Source organism: Eubalaena glacialis, chromosome 7, assembly GCF_028564815.1.
Source record: "Eubalaena glacialis isolate mEubGla1 chromosome 7, mEubGla1.1.hap2.+ XY, whole genome shotgun sequence".
In the NCBI taxonomy this organism is placed as follows: domain Eukaryota; kingdom Metazoa; phylum Chordata; class Mammalia; order Artiodactyla; family Balaenidae; genus Eubalaena; species Eubalaena glacialis.
Genome location: NC_083722.1, coordinates 112,026,130 through 112,046,652, shown reverse-complemented (window position 1 = coordinate 112,046,652; position 20,523 = coordinate 112,026,130). Strand labels below are relative to the sequence as shown.

General features: G+C 59.3%; 1 protein-coding gene and 1 long non-coding RNA gene across 3 annotated transcripts in view; one reads left to right on the top strand and one right to left on the bottom strand.

Moving 5' to 3' along the window:
• Positions 1-140: 140 nt before the first annotated feature.
• On the top strand, positions 141-13,931 carry LOC133095629 (uncharacterized). Its single transcript, XR_009701644.1, has 4 exons — positions 141-333; positions 1,211-1,278; positions 1,956-2,121; positions 13,808-13,931. It is a non-coding gene; the product is annotated as an uncharacterized LOC133095629 (long non-coding RNA).
• An 81-nt stretch (positions 13,932-14,012) lies between these two features.
• TPRA1 (transmembrane protein adipocyte associated 1) overlaps positions 14,013-20,523 on the bottom strand; it is a 9,899-nt gene continuing 3,388 nt past the window's right edge. Inside the window, exons 1-11 of one of the 2 annotated variants that reach the window (XM_061197368.1) lie at positions 19,806-20,290; positions 19,077-19,206; positions 18,812-18,944; positions 17,532-17,618; positions 17,372-17,444; positions 17,182-17,261; positions 16,620-16,730; positions 16,459-16,519; positions 16,212-16,314; positions 16,044-16,124; positions 14,013-14,657 (exon numbers count right to left, since the gene is read on the bottom strand). In XM_061197368.1, the coding sequence (XP_061053351.1) occupies positions 14,414-14,657; positions 16,044-16,124; positions 16,212-16,314; positions 16,459-16,519; positions 16,620-16,730; positions 17,182-17,261; positions 17,372-17,444; positions 17,532-17,618; positions 18,812-18,944; positions 19,077-19,189 (1,086 nt within the window). In that variant the 5' untranslated portion in view covers positions 19,190-19,206; positions 19,806-20,290 and the 3' untranslated portion in view covers positions 14,013-14,413. Of the gene's footprint in view, positions 14,658-16,043; positions 16,125-16,211; positions 16,315-16,458; positions 16,520-16,619; positions 16,731-17,181; positions 17,262-17,371; positions 17,445-17,531; positions 17,619-18,811; positions 18,945-19,076; positions 19,207-19,805; positions 20,291-20,523 lie in introns of those variants that run through there. The other variant, XM_061197367.1, reaches the window with a different exon arrangement.

Below are 20,523 nucleotides of genomic sequence, written 5' to 3'. Positions count from 1 at the left end.
TTGGGGGGAGGGGTCATGCAAAGCAGAAACATGCAGGTAGGAATTGGGGCTACTGGAGATCCCGCGGGGAGGAGCGTCCTGAGGAAGGTACGTTAGAAAGGGGTGGGGCGGGGGCGGGGGAGTCCCGGGAAGGGCATCGGGGGAGGGCAGGTAGTGCCTGCGCAGGGAGCTTTGAGACTGTGCTGGAAACGGCAAGAAGGCAGAAGAGCGATGTGCGGCAAGAAGGCAGAAGAGCGATGTGCGGACCTCAGGAGAAGTTGGCGGAGGAGGTGACGTCAGCCGGGCAGGGCCTCTGCAGGTCTGCAAGCCACCGCATCGGGATTCTATTTTAAGGTGACAGGAGCCCCCGGTGGGTTCCAAGGCAGCTCAGCGGTTGGGGGGGGGGCGGTGCTGTTTCACTGTGAGGCCCGCGGCAGGCCCCGCCCTGCCCTGGCTCTGACTCCAAGCCCACAGCTCCAGGCAAGAAGATGAAGCCGGAGGGAGGACCTAGGGGCCGGTGGAGGGAACGGGCTGGGGTCTGGGGGTGTGGGCGCGAGGTGGGGTGGGGCACAGGCTGGGACCTGGGTGGGATACCAGGTGGCGACCGGGGTGCGGACACAGGCCGGGGTGCCAAGGGCGCAGCAGGGCGGTGCCGGTGCACAAGGGCAGAAGCGCGCCTGCCCGACCTGCGGGGTCCGAGCGGAGGGTCCGTGGGCCTGGGCCCGGCTCTGCCCTGTCAGCTGCAGCCCCGCAGCCCCGCAGCCCTGCAGCCCCGCGGCAGAGCTAGCGGACCGACCGAGCGCGCCGTGACCGGTGCGACACCGCCCCCTGCCGGCCGCGCCAAGCATCGCGCCGCTCTGCACCGGGAGGGCTGCGGGGCCGCGGGGGGCGCAGGACGTGGGACCCACGCAGGGCTGCGAGGCGAGCGCGAGGAGGAGGCGCGCCCTGTCCCCTCGGACAGCCTCTCCTGCCCTGGGTCTCGTTCACAGAGGGGCGGGCCAGGGTCACCCAGTGGGAGTGGCGGCGCTGTCCACGCAGGCCTGCAGGCTGCACAACCTCTGAGCCTCAGTTTCCTCGTCTGTAAGAAGGGGTCATCGTACCCGCACCTGCCTTAGCGACTTCACCTCTCAGACCGTTAAACCCCCTGCCGGAAGAGTGCAAGTGCTAAATTCTCCAACAATTTCTAGACAGTTTTCGTCTAAATCTGCCTTTTTCGTTCACTTTCTCTTAGCTCTGGAGCGAAACACAAGTGACACTGAACTGCAGAGTCTGCAACGTAAAGATCGTGCATTTTGAGAAGTAAGGACCCTCCAAAGTCAAGCAGCTTTTAGCCTATGAAAAGATGTCCGGACAGCTAAAAATTTAAAATGCACTTAAAACAAAAGGAAAAAAAAAAGTCAAAAGATAAATGACAAACTGGGGAAAGTGTTTGCAACTCACATCACATAAGTCTAATATGGGAATCAGCATACTTTCCCTGTAAAGGGCCACGTGGTAAATACTGTCTGCTTGCAGGCCACAGGCTCTACTCAACTGTGCTCCAGAGGAATTTTGTTTATTAAAAACATAATAAGCCAGTGGGCCTGATTTAGCCCACAGGCCATAGTCTGGTCTCATTTAACCAATATATGAAGAGGTCCTAGAAATCAAGAAGAGACAACCCAATAAAAAATGGGGAGAAAACATTAATGGTTTTTAAAAAAGGAAACTCAAAGGCCCTGAACCAATGTGACAAATGCCCAACTTCACGTGTGATAAGAGAAACGGAAATAAAGGACCCAGAGAAACCCTGCTTCCCACCAGTACGCACGCACCTCCATCAGGTGCGCACACACTGACTTGGCGACGCCGTGGGAAACAGGTCCCTGCCGTGTCACTGGTGGGAGCACACAGCAGGCACCCTCAGGAGGGGATGCTGTTTGTCCATCAGGCTTTCCCCCTGACCCAGCAACCCACGCCAACCCTGGCCCCTGCAGGCACAGCTGGGTACCATGTTGCCAAGGTTACATCAGGAGGGCCACTGCTGCTGTGTTTGTGATGGTGAAATCACAACCCACCCAGGAGCCATATGGAAACTCTGCCTCGGACGCCCCCGGGGGAATAGTACGCAGCTGTTAACAGCAACAAGGAGACTCCTGGCAGGTAAGGGGAAATCTACGTGCCGGTAGATGTTAAGGGATAAAACCGACGTGCAGAACTGGGTGTGGGAGTAAGAGGCCTGTTGGTATGTGTTTGTACTTGTGTAAAGAAACGCTAGAAGGATCCCTAAGAAACCGAGCAGGCGTGTACCCATCTGGGCAGTGGCAGTCAGGTGCAGGGAGGAGAGAGAGTACTCAGTGTTGATCATTGCAGCTTTGAAGCCCTGAGAGGATGTATGTTCTAGTCAGAAGTTTAATACTTTAAAGTCAGTGCATATGGCTTTGTTGGAGCGAGGGAAAGGAGCCGAGCACAGGAGAGTGTGTACAGGATGCTACGGTCTGTGGGGGAAAGGCACGTTCCCTGATGTGTGGAGTTGCTTTGGAAGGACAACCCCTCCCCACAAGATGCTGCCGCGGTGGCCTCTGGGAGGAGCTCGGCCAGGGCTGGAGGGAGACACCCTTCACCATTGATCCGTTTGGATGGGTGGATTAGTATTTTCTTTATTTATTTTTACCATATACATGTTTCGAAGTTTTCAAATCAAAAAAAAGGAGAAGAATAAGTGGATGGGAGCCCACGGGCTGCTGAAGTAATGCAGCAGCTCCCCAGCATGGGCTGCGCCTCGAGCTGGGCTCTGTTCTAGGGTTTGCACGTGCTGAGCAAGTACCACTGTTGCCTGTCTTTTATCGCTGAGGAGACGGAGGCCTGGAGAGGTCAGGGCCTCGCCCGGCATCACACGCTGGCGGGCATGCTGCCCATCAAGTCCCCAAGACGCCCCCAGGCCAGGTGGAAAACAGACGCGGTCCCACCCTGCTCAGCACTGGAGTTCCCTCTATAGAAACCTCTCGACGGGTTGCCCTACCTCCCAGGACAGGAAGCTCACCACCTTACAAGGAGGGGATTCCATGGCCAGTTGGTTCCGTTAAAAAGCTCCTCCTCACTCCGCAGTTGCGCTTCCGCACCCCTGGCTCTGCCCTGGGGGCCACCTGCTCCTCTGTCAGGGAAGCCGCACGGGCACGTGGAGGCCAGAGCACCTGGCGCCGGGCTTCAGGCTGCGCGGGCCTGGTCGCCGTGTCGGGTGACTCCCCTTCCCTCCCAGCGCCGACATGGATAACACGCCCCTTCCACACGAGCGCTCTGAGCTTCACGGGACGGTGCCAGCCCACAGGCAGGCTCCAGCCCGTCTCTCCTCTTTGCTCCCTGCTTTGGCCGTGTTAACCTCTGGTCTTGCCTGAATTAGCCGAGACTGGGCCTACCTCAGGGCCTTTTCACTTACTGTTCCTGCTCTCTGGAAAGCTCTGTGTCTGCATCTTCCCATCCCCAGCTTCAGAGCAGGAATGTGACCTCCTTGGAGAGGCCTGACCACTCCAGCTGGTCCTGTTCCCCACCCGTTCCCTTTCCCATCTTCCCATTTCATCCTGGAATTGTCTCGCTGATTTCTTTGTTATCTGTGTCCCTGGCTCCGGAGGACGAGGACTTTGTGGATCCCAGTGCCTGGGACGGCGCCTGGCACATGCTGGGCGTTTGTTAAATACATGAGTGCGTGGATGAGCGCAGGGCCTACCGGCTCCTGTGTGCGGGGACGAGCCGGGAGGGGCCGCGGGTCTGAGTGTCTGTCTCTGGAGTCTGTCGCCAGCCCTGCCCTTTCACCCCCTGCTCCCCTGCCCACCACGCAGGGCAGAGGTGAGGCCACGAGGCCACCCTCCCAGAGAGACATCAGGGCTCTGAATTCCATTTAAAACAGTTTAATTGCCTAATTGCTCTGCTCTTCGGTGCAGTTGGTTGACAGAAGCGGCTCTGCAGCCGCCGGGCCAGCCTAGCAGAAAATTGGCAGCTCAGCCAGAGGGAATTGAAGAGGCAGAGCTCTGGGCGGCCACTGCTCGCTGCTGCCCGCCCCCCGGCCCCACCCGAGCTGAGCCTGGCACAGAGAGCACGTGTGGGCCCGCCGGGCGCCACTCGGGCATTGGGGTAAGCAGGTGCCCGTGCTCACGTGTTCGGACGCCCTTGCTGTGTGCTAACCTAAGACACGTGTGCTTCCTTTTTCCTTAATGTTTCAATCATGCTTTCAAACGGAGAGCACATGCAAATAACGTGTTTTTTTAAAATTTTATTTATTTATTTATTTATGGCTGTGTTGGGTCTTCGTTTCTGTGCGAGGGCTTTCTCTAGTTGCGGCAAGCGGGGGCCACTCTTCATCGCGGTGCGCGGGCCTCTCACTGTCGCGGCCTCTCTTGTTGCGGAGCACAGGCTCCAGACGCGCAGGCTCAGCAGCTGTGGCTCACGGGCCTAGTTGCTCCGCGGCATGTGGGATCTTCCCAGACCAGGGCTCGAACCCGTGTCCCCTGCATTGGCAGGCAGATTCTCAACCACTGCGCCACCAGGGAAGCCCGCAAATAACGTTTTGATTCAAGGTGTGGACGGGTTTGCAGCTTCCACGAGCCTCACTTTTTCCACCCTGATCCCGGACACCTGTCCCCGCCCCAGACATGGGCCGTCGTGTGTCCTGCAGGTCCTCCCAGAGATGGTTTATGTTTCTGCGTGCATGAAGACTGGCTTATACAAAATGATCACGCGCCATAAACACTGTTCTGCTTTTGTTCCCACTTACTGTATCGTGGAGTCTCTTCCTCACCCGGGGTACCTGGGGCCCCTCCCTGGTCACAATGGCAGCAGCGTCCCCGCTGGACACCACGGCTGCCCCAGCCACCTGCCTTTAAGGCAATGTTGTGACCTCAGTCTTTATTCACAACTCAGGGTCGCACATGGGAGGGTAGGTGTGTGCAGAATTCATATTCATCTTCAAACTCGGGTTTGTTTTTCTCACCCGCAAAGCATCACTCGCTTCCTGTGGGGACAGAAAGCCCCACAGCCCTCTGGACTCAGAGACCACCCCGATTACACCCAGACCTGCTTCCTCACTGGTCCTGACTTGCTTTCCCCAAATGGGCTCAGAGCATTTAGACTGTTCTTAAGCTGCGGCCTTTTCTTCACGTGACAGTAAACAAGGCTCCTCTTCCCGAGGAAGGGAACTGCCTGCATGTGGTCCGAGGGCTGAGCGCCGTCGTGCTCTCCTGCCACGTTGGAATCCAGAGTGCTGCCAGCTTATGAGCTGCGCTGCGGGGAAACTCCCTGAAGCTGAGTCTCAGCCCACATCCTTCATTCTGTCCTTCGGGAAGCTTCCCAGAAGTGGAATTTCTAGCTCAAGGGGCGTGTACTTTTTTGTGGGGAGAGCTGCACATTTTTGAAATGTGTGTGTTTCTGTTGTGTGTCTCTGGGCCGGTGCCCACAGGCTCATGCAGGTTCCCCCGCAAACCTGCAGCTGCAGCGGCTTTGCACACTGGGCGTGTGTGCTTGCCCTCTACCCTGTCTCAGAACCGCTCAGAACTGCCTCCTCTGCCCGAGAGCTGGGAGAATACACCAGTGTCTCCGCACCTGCAGCTGCCCTTCCCTCCGGACTCAGCACTGGAGGGGCTGCAGACCTCACCCTGGCCCCTGAGCTGGGCCAGCTCTCCTCTGCCCTGGATCCTCCCGGTAACCAGGGTCAGACACCCAGCCAGGCTGGCCTTACGACACGGGGAGAAGCCCATGTCATGCAAGTCCAGGACCTCAGGCCCATGTGGATGCGAGCATTGAAAGAAGTCGTCCGGAATCTCCATCTGTCCCTTCGTTCTGGTTTGCTCTGTGCTCTCGGGCCGGCCTCCCGTGTGGAGGCAGAGGCACCTGCAATGAAGGGAGGTTGTTTGAAGCTGAGCCCGAACCTTCACCACAGGTGATGCTTCCAGCCCCAGGTGCTATCAGGCTGGATGTCTATGCTCCAGTGAACTCCTACTCATCCTGCAAAACTTATCCCAGTGTCACCTCCTCAGGGCAGCCTTCCCTGGCTCCCACTGGCAAGGCTGGCCCAGGATGACCCATCTCTGCCCTCTGAGCATCCATTGTCTGTCAGTGCTCTGGTCATATCCCTTCATTCCATGAGAGGGAACTTAGGATGAGGATATTTTGATCACTTAAGGGATCATTTCATTAATTTATTCATTCAACCAATATATATTGACCACTTACCAAGGACAGGGCCTTGTGTTGGGGCCCCCAACAGAAATCGCAGTAACCAGATACCATCACAAATAGATTCAGCTCTACAAAGGCAGTGCATGAAGGAGAGGCAGCATAATACAGTGGTGGAGAGCACGGGCCTGGGCCCCACTGCCTGGGTCAGAACCACAGCTCCACCACTTTCCAGTGGTAGGAGCTTGGCCAGGTCACCAAACCTCTGAGCCTCAGTTTTATCGTCTGTAAAATAGGGACAATAATAGCACCTGGGGAATTCAATGTCTCAAGGATTAAGGGGGCCACCGGAGGGGCAGGACCTTCCAGCAGCCTGGCGCGCGGGGCAGGAGCTACACACGTGGCTCTTCTGCAGACACCTGAGTGCAGCCTAAATAAATAAATAAATAAAGATGACAATACTGAATGTGCACTAAAATTCCAAATAAAACGTTTTCAAATATGTAAATGAATCTTGGGTCTTTTTTTAAAAAATGTATTTATCTTTGGCTGCGTTGTGTCTTCGTTGCTGTGCGCAGGCTTTCTCTAGTTGCGGCGAGCGGGGGCTACTCTTTGTTGCGGTGCGTGGGCTTCTCATTGCGGTGGCTTCTCTTGTTGCGGAGCACGGGCTCTAGGCGCGTGGGCTCAGTAGTCATGGCGCATGGGCTTAGTTGCTCCGCGGCATGTGGGATCTTCCTGGACCAGGGCTCGAACCCGTGTCCCTTGCATTGGCAGGCGGATTCTTAACCACTGTGCCACCAGGGAAGCCCGAGCTGGGTCTTTTACACCAATGTATCAGGTGTCATGCCTGAGAGGGCTAAATACAGCGCCTGATTGAGACTTTGTTTCCCGGACCAGGCCTTTGGGTTGTTGATGTTGTTGGCGGGTGAGCCCCGGCGGGAGGGGCAGCAAGAAGAGCGCGTGGAGGCCAATGATTCTAGTGTTGGGTGGGAAGTTCCCAGGCCACGTCGCCAAGCTGAATTAGAGTTCACAGCTGGAGCCAAAATAATACCCCATACAATTCCTGATGAATTTAACTCAGTGGCTGTACAACAATATGACTCAGTAACCATAAAAATTCACAGCCATGAGCGATCTCCTTCCGTCAGTGTCTGGCAGGTTAGCGCTGGGAAGCTCGGAGTCACAGGGGCCCACAGACCAGGGTGCTGGAGCCCAGCCAGGGAGGTAGGCTCCAGGTAAGGCAGGTGAGGAGGGCGGGGCCTCTGGGGGTCTTGCTGAGGCCTCTGGGAGCCAGGGGTGGGGACCGGGGGAGGGCACGGAGGGACAGAATCGGAGCTGCATTTTTAAAGAGCCTCTGGCTTCAGCCTGCAAAGGGGATGGGAGGGGTGGGGTGGCAGCGTGGATGACGCCATAGCTGGAAGTAGAATGCACAAGACCTGGTGACAGGATGGATGTTGAGGTGCGTGGTGGGCGGCGTCAGGAGGCCCTTCAAGGCCTGGCTTCTGGAGCTGGGGGGCAGGGATCCCCTTTGGAGCGGCGGCAGCGTGCTCTCCTTAGCAGGGGGCCAGCTGGCGTTGGGGAGGGGCATGTCACAGGTGAGCCCACCTCCCAGTTTTCTGGGGAAAAGTCCTGCTTTATACCTAGGGTCCCTGTGTAATTATAATTGTGCCCCCTTTCAAAAGGGTCCCTGTTTTCCTTTGAATAATAAATAAGTATAAATAAATAACAAATGGATGAATGGTTGAGGAGAAGAGGTTCCTCACAGCGGCAGCGACCTGGCAGCCTGTGGTCCTGAACTAGATTCTTCTGCCATAAAGGACATGACGGGGACCATCGGCAAAGCGTGTGTGGGGTCTGAGGCTTGGACGGTGCTGTCGTATCCGTGTGCTTTCCTGACATGAGTGCTGGCCTAGTGGTCACGCAGGAGGAGTGTCCGTTTGAGGGAAATACACAAAAAAGCGTCCGTGGTGCTGGGCATCGTGTCGCCCACGGCTCTCAGATGGTCCAGGGAAAGAAGTTCTTTGTTCCTTTTCTGTGCGTCTGCAACTGAGACTCGGCGGGTAAAGGTCACTCTTGGGACCTGACCTGCACCAGGCTCCCTGACTTCCTGCCTCTGCACCCTCCGCCCCTCCCCAAGCCCCAAAAAGGATTCCCTGCTCAGAAGCTCAGTGCCCCCAGCGGGACGGGATCAGAGAGGTCGGGTCTGTGACGCGCCTTCAGCGACCCCCCGCGGCCAAGGGGTCAGGCTGCGGCTGTTCTGAGATGTGCGGAGAATTCCAGGAGCGCCAGTGTCCTCTGGGGGCCCACAAGCAGGGCCGGTCAGCGCATCTCCGGCAGCCACGTGTGCGATCACTGTGCCACCAGCGCCCCAGGAAGTGGGGAGGAGCCACGCAGCTGCCACAGCCCCGCCGGGCCCCGCCCTGGGGTCCAGGCCGTGGGTCTGTCCCACCGTCCTGAGCTGTTTGGTCTCAGGACTTCTTTACACAAAACTATTGAGGGCCTCGAAGAGCTTTTGTGGCTGGGAGTTTTGTCTACCAACATTTACATATTCGAAATTATATACTCAAAGTTTAATTTCAATAACAACCAAAGCACACGTGCCTTCGGCCGTCAGAGCTATGACGTTACCACACACTGGTCTGGAAAATTCTACGGTGCACTCGTGAGAGGATGAGAAAGGCTGGAACATCTCACACTACTACGAAGATGGCTTTGACCTCAGGGACCCCTCGAAGGGTCTCAGAAGCCCTGAGGGGTGAGGACCCCAGTGTGAGAGCCCCTGGCCTGTGCCCTGATCGCCACCATCGACCACCGGGAGAAGATTGGAGCTGCAGATGCGGACGCCCGTAACCCCAGCAGCTCCGTCCTCTGGATCCGCCCGAGAGCCCCTCGAGGGCACGTGGGAACCAGACAGTCAGAGGTGGGATGTGCATTGGGACGCCGCTCGCTTTCACGGTTTGGAAACAACCTGAAAGACAGAACTGACAAGTAGACGATGCTCTGTTTACACGACAGAGTGCTGTAGGAAGTATCAACGTAGGAGAAGTCCCCCACACAAAACTGAGGGGAAAAAAAGCAAGTCGGGGAAGAAGAGCTCAGAATGAAGCCGGTTGATTGACTCAAAGCACATTGTTTGCGGACGCACATACGTGTGCTGCGGCGATAAACACGAAGTTCAAGACGGCGGGAAAGTGGTTACCTGGGGGTTGGGGCAGTCAGGAGGGAGGCTACATGGGGGCTTTCGCTGTATCCGTGATGCTTAATTTGTAAAGTTGTTTTCAATACACCATCCAGGGACTGTGGGGAAATGGAAAATAGATGAGCTGGCGGTGCGTCACCAGCTACTGATGGTCTTTGTGTCCCGGGGTTCGTGGCGGAGACCGCCGGCTGCCTCCCTGACACCCCTTTTCTTTCTTTCTCACTGATCTGTTGGGGGCAGCATGTACCAGCTCAGAAAAGAAAAGGAAACCCTGCATGTTCAGCCTGCCTTGCGGCACGGCGGCCACCAGGGCACACGGCAGTTATTCAGCGCAGCCTGTGGGAAGCTCCTCAGGCACAGGGGACAGTGGCAGCCCTGGCTCTCCTCCCCCACCTCTTCCTGCCCATGGGCCACCTGTGTTTATGAGGATGACGAGAGCCAGAATTTGGAGTCAGATCTTAAGGGGAAAAGCAGGAATGTTCCAGAAGGCCACCCTCACCGGGGCTGTTGGATGACTCCAGGGGGGTGCTACCACCCATGCCAGGCAGACCAACTCGGGGCAGCCCTCGGCCCCCGTCCCGGGCAGGCCCGGCCCCAGGGAGGACTGTGTCTTCAGGGCCGCTCTCCAATCTTCCCCTGGAATTGGGTCCACCTTCCCGATTCGACCCCGGCCAAGTGGAACTGATTCTGCGTCCCGGGGCCTCCTGAGTGCCTAACGAGATCTTGCCTGCAGCCCAGCTTTAAACACTCTTCACGGTGGGTGGTGATTGGGTCTTGATTTGCTGAATGGTTCAGCTGAGTCACCACCTGCAAACAATATGAGAAATAAAATGCTGGCCACGCTCGGGCGCCCAGCGCAGCTCCTGCTCCGCGGGCTGATGACGCAGCCGCTCCCCGCAGCGGCTCCGGCGCCCCGCAAGGTCCTGCCTGGAAGGGAGCTGCTCGGTGCCAGGCCCTGCGCAGGGTGGGCCTGGGGGCTGCACGCAGGCCGAGGAGGCACGGCAGCACCACGTTCCGGTGGGGAATCCGCCCGCGCGGGGCCTGCTAGGGTCACAGGTGAGGAACAGAGGAGCTGGACCCGGAGCCGGCTGGGGTGCCGCGTGGCCGAGCGGACCCAGCGCTGCCACAAATGCCAGGGGCTCCCTTTACCCCCAGGCAGCCCGCTGGGGGTCCTCTGCACCGCCCCCCAGACTGGCCTGGAGTGGCTACAGCCCCCTCGCCTTGGTCTGATGGCCCCAGCGACGAGGCTCGGAGCCCGTCCCCTGAGGGAGGTGCATCTGTGAGTCTGGGCAGCAGGCGCAGGGTTGGAGGCCTGGGGTCAGATGGCATCCGCCTCTGGTGGCCGTGTGACCTCCGTCCCTCTGCTGCTCCGTCTGTAAAGGGGGCATTGTGTCAGTGTGGGGTCCTGAACACAGGACCTCGGGACGTGACTGTATGTGGAAACGGGGGCGTTGAAGGAGTCATTAAATGTAAATGGGGCCATCAGGGTGGGCCGGAATCCAATCTGCCTGTGTCCTTGTGGGCACAGGGACACCAGGGACTTGCACACGCAGAGGACACGGCCAGCACGCCAAGGACAGAGGCCTTGGGAAAAGCCGACCCTTGACCTTGGACGTCCGGCCTCTAGAGCTGTGAGCGGCAGATGTCTGTGGTTCAAGCCCCGCCCCCGTCCATGGAACCCATTACAGCAGCCGAGCAGACACATACACCGTCGGTCCTGGGTCGCCCTGTCACCTCCAGTGCTCCTGGCCACAGGACCTGCAGGTTTCCGAACTGCACTGCGTCAGAGCCACACCCGGGCTGGCGGACCCTCTGCAGCAGCTGAGCGCTCTGTGCCCTAAACCCACAGGGGAGCCATCTTATCTGCAGCCTGGCCTCACCCGTGTCTGGTCCCCAGTGCCAAAGGGAATCCCACCTGTGTCTTCCCACAAGCCCCTGCTGCCTCTGTAGCCCAGGGCATCTGGAAACAAAGTCTGAGGTCGTCCACCAGCCGCAGGCTCCCTCAGAAAGTAAGCCCAGGCCCAAACTCCCTCTGACAGGGAGGGAGAAGGGTGGGCTCAGGAAGGAAAAGGCACAAATTGGTGTCTGGAAGTATCCTATCTCCCTCACGTGACCCCTTGGGGGACACATTAGGATTTTCACGTGTTTCCCTTAGGATCGGGATTGCCGTAAACAAGATAGTCTTTCTCTCGGGTATGAGAATTCTGTTCTATCGTGTAGCAGCCCTGTGCTGGTATGGCAGTGCCATCGTCATTAGGGACGGGGCTTGTTTTGTCTTTCTGTTTGACCATCCTTGTTGACTAGCTTCCCAAAGTCACCTCATCATCCAAGCTGGCTGCTGGAGTCAGTCATCACATCTGCATTCCAGGAAGCAGGAAGGAGAAAGGCAGGAGGACAAAGGAGCACATCTCCGAGCTCAGTCAGCTCCCTTTAAGCAGCCTGTGCTGAAGAAAGTCTCATACTCCTGCTAACATCCCAATGACCAGGACTTAGTCACCTGAGTGAATGTAAAGGGGCAGGAATGTCACCTTCTATCTGGTGCTTCACTGACCCTCAAAACATCCTGATGCAGTTACTGAGGAAGGGAAAATGAATATCACGTGGCCACCGGTCACCCGCAGCCCTGTGTCACTGATGAGGAAACCGAGGGTCAGAGAGGCATGATGTCAAGGTCCACAGGCTGAGCAGCAGGAGGCCGTAAGATTGGAACGTGGAGCCAATATGGTGGACTCGTCATCCAGAACGCCCCACATCCTGGCCACTCTTCGGCATGAGGTCTGTTCCCACCCAGACTCAGCACATGGGGTGTGGTTCCAGCAGAACAGATGTGAGCACGGCCTTGTGGAACAACCGAGAATTTGAACAGCACACGGCGCTGGTGAGGCTGTGCTCATAGGGGTCAAAACTGGTACAGCCTCTTTGAAGGGTGTGTCGGTTCAGATTAGGTTCAATTATGAGTGAGAGAAAAATCCAAAGTGGTTTACGAAAGACAGATGTTTACTTCTCTCTCACACCCAACAAGTCGTCCAAAGGAGGAAGTCCAGGGCTGTTACGGGTGCACTAGTGTCGGGGACCTCGGCTGCTTCTACCTTGTCGCTCTGCCATGAGAGGCTCCCATTCCAAGATCCCCCGATGATTCAAGATGGCTGCTACAACTCCAGCCATTACAACCACATCCCAGTTTGCAAGAAAGAAGAGCCTATCCTTTCTCTTCAAGGAAGTTGCACACACACTTACATCCCACTGGCCAGGACCTGCAAGGAAGGCTGGAAAATGTAGTCTTTGTTCCAGGCAGCTGTGTATCCAGCTACAAACCAGGGATCCTATGACAGCGGAAGAAAAGGAGAACATGTACTGGAGGACAGCAATTAGTCTCTGCCGGAAGACTGCGAGACTAATTAACTAGTTAAGGTGGTGCTCCAGCAATCCCCCCTGTGTGAGTTATTTGTAAGGGTTTTGGTTGCTGCATTGTCTGTTGTTGCAAAACTTATTAGGAACCAAGGTCCCTCCCGAGGGGACTGGGTAAATCAATTGCCACGTATCCAGAACGTTCGCAGCTCTCCCACCTGACGTGGAACGAGCTCAAGACCAGGTGTTAGCGTGGGAAACGAGCTACAGACATTCACGCTCCCAAACTAGGGGTAACGTGCATACACGCATGTGAACACAGGTGCTCCTGGAAGGTTAGGAAGACCCCAGCCTTGTGGTGCTTCTGAGGAGTGGGGCAGGGAGACGGGGTCAGAGCAGCGGAGGTTCCCCCCAGCCTCCACGGTCCACCAGCTGCCCTACAGCAGGCGCCAGGCCTCCTGTGCTGCCCCCTCTACCGAGTCATCACACGGAGCCAACGCAGGCTGCCGCCGCGCCGTCTTAGACGCAGCCCGTCAACGCTGCCGATGGCGAGCCCAGCTCTGGATCTGACGATCAGTTCCTCCCTGTCTGGCCCCCCACACCTGCCCGGCTCGGAATGCCCCGCTGGCTGCCCTCCCCACCTAACAGGCTTCTGTGAGAGCTGTGGGGTGGCAGCCAGGCCGGGCACTGGGAGGAGCCTGCAGGAGCCCCTGGCAGCCCCGCGGGCCCCGGAGTCCAGCTCGCTGGCTGTGCCCACGCCCGCTGACAGCCCTGGGCCCTGGATCGGGGGAGCCTGGCCGCTGGTCCCCCAGTCATGAGCCGTGTTGGAGCTGGTGCCCTCCTGACAAAGGAGGTGGGCAGTGGAGGTGGAGCGCGGCCTGGCCCTCAGCGCCCCAGGGCCCAGGGCTTTATTCGGACCTGTCCCCACTCCCGGCTCATCCCGTCCATGACTATGAACGTCAGTCCCCGCATCCTACCTTCCGAGGGCCTACTATGTGCCGAGCACTATTCTAGCGACTAAAAAGAACCCCTGTGGTCACCATCGCGCCACCACCACGTGCCAGCCAGCCACGCTTGCTCTCTGCTAATCCTTACAAACATCCCTGCGAGACAGGCCTTCTTATCCCCATTTCACAGATGCGGAAACGGAAGCTGCACGAGGGGAAGTGCTGCCCGGGATAACAGAGCGTGAGGGGCAGACAGGACAGCGCACAGGACCCACGGTTCTTTCCACGGCCGTCCCCTCCGCTCCGATGGGACCTCGCAGCAGGTACGCCGGGCTCCCCGTGCAGAGGGGCGCCGCGGCCCCGGTATCCCCGCACAGCCTTCACGGCAACACCTGCTCCTTTTCCTTTTTATTAGAAAACAGATCCAGAAAATATACACGCTTCAGCCCATCCGCCAGAGCGGGCTTTGGGGGGGGCGGGGGGGCGGAGGATGACGAAGATCAGACCAGTCCTGGGGGCGCAGGCTGCAGGGAGGTGCCCTCGGCCAGCCTAGCCAGGCCCGGCCCTGAGACATCAAAGTCGCCGAGCAAGGCGAGGGCAGGTGGGAGGGGGAGGCGGCCCCCAGCTGAAGCAGAGGTGGCCGCAGGCAAGTGGGGGACAGAGGGCGGGACAGGGCCTGCACAGGGCTGCCGCCCATGCACGGGCCTGACCCCCGTCCTCCCCTGCCGGGGGCTCTGCGCTCCCCAGCCGGTCCTCCGCAGGCCCCCAGGCCCTCCCGCCCTCCGGGGCAGCCAGGCTAGGCGTTGATGGCCTTCCAGCGCTCACTGTCTGTGCTGTTGATGCTGCCCGTGTGGCAAGGCATGGAAGCCACATCGTCCAGGTAGGCCATCCCCCCGGCCGAGTCGAACTGCGTGCTGGCGGCCACCACTGCCTCTAGGCCCTCCCGCCGGGCCACCGCATAGGGCTGGGGCAGGTGCACGTCCGGTTCCTCGGTCTCGTCCACTTGGCATTTGTAGGAGAAGAGGATCTTGGGCTCCGAGCTGGAGGGGAGGAGAGAGGCAGGGGAGCCCCACTGTGGGTCAGCAAAGGCCTTCCTCGCTGGGGCTGGGCAATGAGGCATCAGACATGGCAAGAAACGTGCTGACGGCCCCCTAACACCCACCCCGCGAGGTCCCCTTCCTTGCTTTGATGTTGGAGTCCACTGGGACACCGGTATTAAAACCGGCCCTCCTGCTGCTGGCGTGTGAGCCTGGCGAGCGCCTGCTTTCTCACCATAAAATGGGTGGAAGGACTTCGACCGGGGAAATGATGGGCCTTAAACAGCACCTGCCCACAGTGCGGGGCAGACACGGGCCCAGACCCCTGCCCCGCAGCACTCACTACTGCGCACCAGGTGCCCGCCCGTCCTCAGTCCTCTGGGTAACTGTCCAGGGAGAAAGCATCACTCCCCATTTACAAAAAGGAGCCTGAGGCCAGGGAGATAAATCGTGTGCGAGGTCACGCACATCAGGGCTGGGATGCAATCTAGTCCTTCTCGCTCCAGCACTGAGGCACCCCTGCAGCCCACCCTCAGACCTGGCAGGTAGGGAAGGGGGGGCTGGGGGCAGAACGCCTGCTTCCACCACGTCTGAGTCACAAAAGTGCCTCACAAGAGTGCACCCCACCCCACACTCAGACACACCGGACTCCCCCCAACACTGCTCCCCACTCCAGTTGCCCCCAGATGGAACACAAGCTCCGTGAGCTCAGGGGTTTGTCTGCTTTGTTCCCTGTTGTGTCTGCGGCTACAGCAGGTGCTGAGGAATGAGCTGATCTATCCTTAAATGAAAAACACAGTGCAGATCAGCAGGCATGGCCTGTCTCTCTCATGGAAAAAGTGCATATGTCTTTGTGTGTTGTGTGCATAATGTGTGTGTCTGTATTTATTTATATCTATGTGAACCTATGCGTGCCTGTATGGCTGTGGTATATGCATGCATGTGCCTGTGTGTACATGTGTATATATGTATGTGCATATAACTGTATATATGTGTACATATGTTTTATGTGTGTGCATATGCATGTTACACACGTATACATCTGTATACATGTGTGTCTATATCTATAGGGGTGCACGCATATGTGTGCGCGCCCGTGTGTGCATGTATAGCCGCACGCACGTGCATGTACACACATGCACCCTGTCCGCCTCCTCAAGCTCTGGTCCCAGCCTGAGCTGCCCCCCCAGCCCGGAGCCCGGAGGCTGGGACGCTGCAGTGGCGGCTGCGCGTGCGCAAGAGGCAGAAGGCGTGATCCCGACGGCGGCCACGCGGGGGCGCCCGCGGCCTGGAAGCTGGGGGCGGCCAAGGCCAGAGCGCGACCTGGAACCCCGACCCCCAGTCCCCCTCCCTGCAGCCCCCGCCCCGGGCCTGCTCTGGAGGACTCACCCGAAGAAGCCCCGCAGGAAGGCCACGTAGATGAGGGGCGCGAAGAAGCTGAAGTAGAGGAAGGTGGTGGCATCCACGCAGCTGGGGGGAGGGGCGGGTCAGGGCTGCGGCGGAGCCACCCGGCCGGCCCCCGCCCCCTCCCGGCCGCCCCCGGCCCCGGCCGCTTACCAGAGCCCCTCAATGACGTTCGCGCACAGCAGCGCGCTCCCCAGCCCCTGCAGCAGGTTGAGCAGCGCCAGGATGCCCGCGTACACGTAGAAGCTCCTCCGTGCTGCGGGGGGGACGCGCGTGAGGTCCTGCCCAGATGTCGGGACCGGACCGGCTCCCTGCCTCCCACCCACCCAGAGCTGTCCGCTCCAGGTCACCGCAAGGCCAACAGCCCACCCTGCTCCCAGCCCCGTCCCCAGGCGCTCACAGGGCAGGGAGATGCGCTCCTTCAGCGGGGTCTTGGGGAGCACGACCACCAGAGAGTAGACCTGCGGAGACATTGGCGCTGACCAGGACGCAGGGAGCTCCCGCCCAGTGCTGAACCCGCTAGCAGGCCGTGCCCGAGGCTCCAGCCAGCCCCCAACTCACCAGGAAGAAGAAGCAGGAGCTGACCAGCCAGAACTGGCGGCCCCCGTGCCCGTAGATGTTGAAGTCCTCAGCCGAGAGGTGGGCATCCGGGTACAGAATCTCCAGCGTGCCCTGCAGCGGCGGGCAGGAGAGGGTCTCAGGGGCTCCTGTACCTGGAACGCCCTGTCCCTGGGCTCCCCACCACACCAAGCCCCGCTCTGCCTGGCGCTCAGTCCCCTGCTCTAGCCAGCTCTCTGGCCACGCCCTGCCCCCCAGCTCCAGCCCTCAGAACAGGCCCGGGGAGGGGCAGCCCCCGGGTAAGAAAGGGGTCTCTGGATGCACGGGTCTCAGTGGGATCTACAGACTTGCACTCTCCCTACCTGGACTGCTTGTTGAAATGGTAGGTTCAACCTACTGGATCGGAACTGGAGAGGCCCAGAACCTGCCTTGTTAACCAGCCGCCCAGGTGATTCCTTAGCTGCATTTAAAGTTTGAGCCACTGCACACTCAACTCTGACCCAGGGCCCGAAGGCAGTGGATGCCCAGCCCCGCTGACCCCCGGGGCTGCCCTCCCCCACCTCACCTGGGTGACGGAGTAGGCCAGGGCCAGCACTGTGGTGATGGCCAGCACCCGCTTGATGCTCGACTTGCTCTCCAGGTGACCTGGAAGAAACGTGCTGGTCAGTCAGCGGGAGCCAGCCTAGGGAACCACGGTGGGGTCGGCCCCCAGCCAGGGAGGGGCAGGGGAGCCCTGGCCGCAGCAGCAGACGCACCAAAGGCGAGGCCCAGGATGACCACGCTCAGCTCGATGGCCAGCAGGAAGAAGCGGGTAATCTCCCACAGGATCTGGACACAGAGTGGGCAGAGCGTCAGCCTGGGGGCCGGGTGCCCCCTCCCAGTGCCCAGCAGCCCTGCCAACAGGCCCAGCCCCACCTTATCAGCGACAGTCGCAGCATCTGAGGTGCTGACCGTCATGGACACCACGGCCCGGGCGATGCCCACCAGCGCCACCACGAACACCTGGTGAGCGAGAGAGGGGTTGGGGGGTTGGCGTCGGGGGACAAGAGCTCCGGGAATCACAGGGCCTGCACCCCACACCCCACGTCTGCAGGAGCCCTCAATTCCTCAAGAATGGAAGGATTCCACACTAAACGAGCGGCCTGGGTGGGATGCAGGGAGGCCTGGCCCTCCCCTCTGGGCCTTGGTTCCTGGCTACGCTGACAGCCTGGGAAGGCTTGTTAGGGTGACGTGGTGCAGCCAGCCTGCCGGGTTCTAATCCCAGACCTGCCGCTCGCTGCCTCTGGGACCTGTCTGTGCTGCATCTCATCTACGAAATACAGGGAGACAGCACCCTGGGATCCAGCTGGGACTATCAGTTTCTCAGTCAATACTACCCCGCACCTCCCCCCTCCCCGGGCTTCTGTGAGCTTAAGTTCAGTTTTCTGACACATATGAACAAAAGAGCCCAGATTCGTACACTCTGTCCTTTGTGCCTTGAAAACCGTGCCCAATCTCAGGGAGGCTGACACCATTCAGGGCCGCATGCCCACTGTGTGCCAGGCCCCCACGGGGCTGGAGCTCTGCGCAGTCTCACTGGGTGCTCACGGGGGCACCACAAACTGAAGCAGAGCCACGTCACATTGTGTAGGAGGGCACTGGGGCCCAGAGAGGCCAAATCGTTGGCCCAAGGTCATTCAGCACAGCTGGGGTTCAGAATGCAGTGGGCTTTTTTCCCCAGCCCAGCATCCATTCCCCTTCCCTCTAGTAACCATTCCCCAATTTTCTTCCTGGGACCACCACCCTCCTCAGTCCATACAGTCTGGCTGAGCTGACCCCACCGTCCCAGCTCCAAAGTGTCCCTTTCCCTGCTAGTCACAGAGTCTGGCTCAGGGATGAACAGGGGTTCCAAGGTGGGCCACTCAGAGGGAATTCCAGGTCAACACTGCAGCATCAGGAAAGAGATACTCTTCTGCTGGAGTTGGCAGAGAGGTTAGCTCAGAGCTGCTCTTGGCTACCTCTGATACCTTATGGGGAGAACTCATCTGCAATGAGGCCAGAGGAGAGCAGAGATGCAGAGAGAGAGAGAGAGACAGAGTCCTGATGACATCAGTTAATCCCCTGGATCCAGCCATACCTGAAGCTGGTTTTTCATTACAAAGACAGCTTAAGCCAGTTGGAGTTGGGTTTTCTGTCACCAACTGGAATGAACTCACCAGGATATAGAAGGTGATAAAAATGGGGCTGGAGGTGACTCGAATCTTGGCCCGAGCAAACGGAAGCTTCCAGAGCAGGAAGATGAAGAAGAGCACGTTGGGGACGAGCAGCAAGAGGTCCCAGTACCGGACCCTAGCAGGTGGGTACAGGAGGCGGCTCACTGGTGGGGTTTTGTCTGCAGCTCACCCGTCTCTCTCACACACACACACACCCAACCCCGGAAACACCCTGTCACGCAGCCCGGCAGGACTGTGCCTGCCTCACCTAGAGGTGCCGATGTCCTCGTAGAGCAGCAGTAGACAGCGGTGCGGCACACTGATGTTGGGCGCCGGGGGCGGGGGCCCGCTGGCCCAGATCTCCTCCTCCGGGGTGTCCATCCCGCCAGCAGCCAGCCCTGGGGGGTGAGAGCCACCACGTGAGCAGCGCAGGGGCTGTGCAGCCCTGGGCCTCTGGTGGGGGCCGGCAGGTGGGGGGCAGGTGTGACGCTCCCTCCCGCCCAGGTCGCAACCCGGCCCCCGACAGGGGCCAGTCCTCGCTGTCGGCTCTGTCGGGGACCGGACGGCAGCAGCAGCGTGTCGCAGGGAGCACATGGGCCCGGGCAGCGGGACGTGACAGATGCCAGCGTTTAAAACGATGACTGAACAGACTGGGCTCCTGGCCCGGCGCCCCCATTTCTGGGCCATTCGCAACAGCCCCAGGCGGGAGCAGCCCAAGCGCCCCCGTCAGCAGAACTGACACATCAACGGGGCGTCCGCGTGACCGGTGGAACGCCGCCCGGAAATGAGAGTGACTCCTGCCCTGCGGTGACACGGAGGGCCTGGCAGCCGGGCGCTGAGCGGAGCCCGGCCAGCTGTGGGCACGCGGCCTGACCCTACACGGGCACCAGGAGGGGCGCCCTGTGGAGGGCCGAGGGTGCGGGGCCAGCCCTGGAGACACGACCCGGTGGCGGGCACGCTGGCGTGCTCCGGTGTTGCGGTTCACGGAGCCACGCACCTGTGATCCAAGCGATTGTCCGTATGGGTTACGCTTCAGTAGATTTTAAAAAATGGAAAAGATGAATCGTTTATGCTGAGAGCGCAGGTCTCCCATTCAGCAAGGAGCAGCCCAGCACACTTCCTGCAGGGTTTGCAGCGAAGCAACAGGATCCCGTGCTCGTGCTGCGCTCGCGTCCCTGGACAGCAGGCCTGCAGGGCAGCACCCCACGGGCCAAGCTGTGGAACGCGAGCGCTGCTCTGCCGAAAGTGGGGAGATTCTGAAGCGGGAGGGCCGAGACGTAGGGCTCAGAATCCCCATCCTTCTCTCCCACAGGCCACCCACCGGCTCTGGGATGGCGTCCCCATTGGCAGCCTGAGGATACACCAAGGACAGGAGGTATTACAGGGGAGAACGTGTGCCTGACACAGTAGGTCCAAGGAAAGAAGCTGGTTTCCTCCCTGTTCCCGTGCTCTGCACCCTTCCACCGGTGCTGACGTGGCCAAGCACCTGCTATGACCCGGCGGGTCCAGGTGCCAGGACACACCTGCCCTCTTGGGGCCTTCATTCTCAGAGCGGAGGCCGACAGCCAGCACAAACACCCGTACTTAAAAAGCAAACTTCTCCTAGAGGTAAGTGCTAAGAAGAAAACAGTCTTGGCCTGTTCAAAGGGCAAAGATCAGGCTGGAAGAGAGAGGAGAAAGGGTAGGGGCCAGGTCAGCCGGGACCACCGGCACCG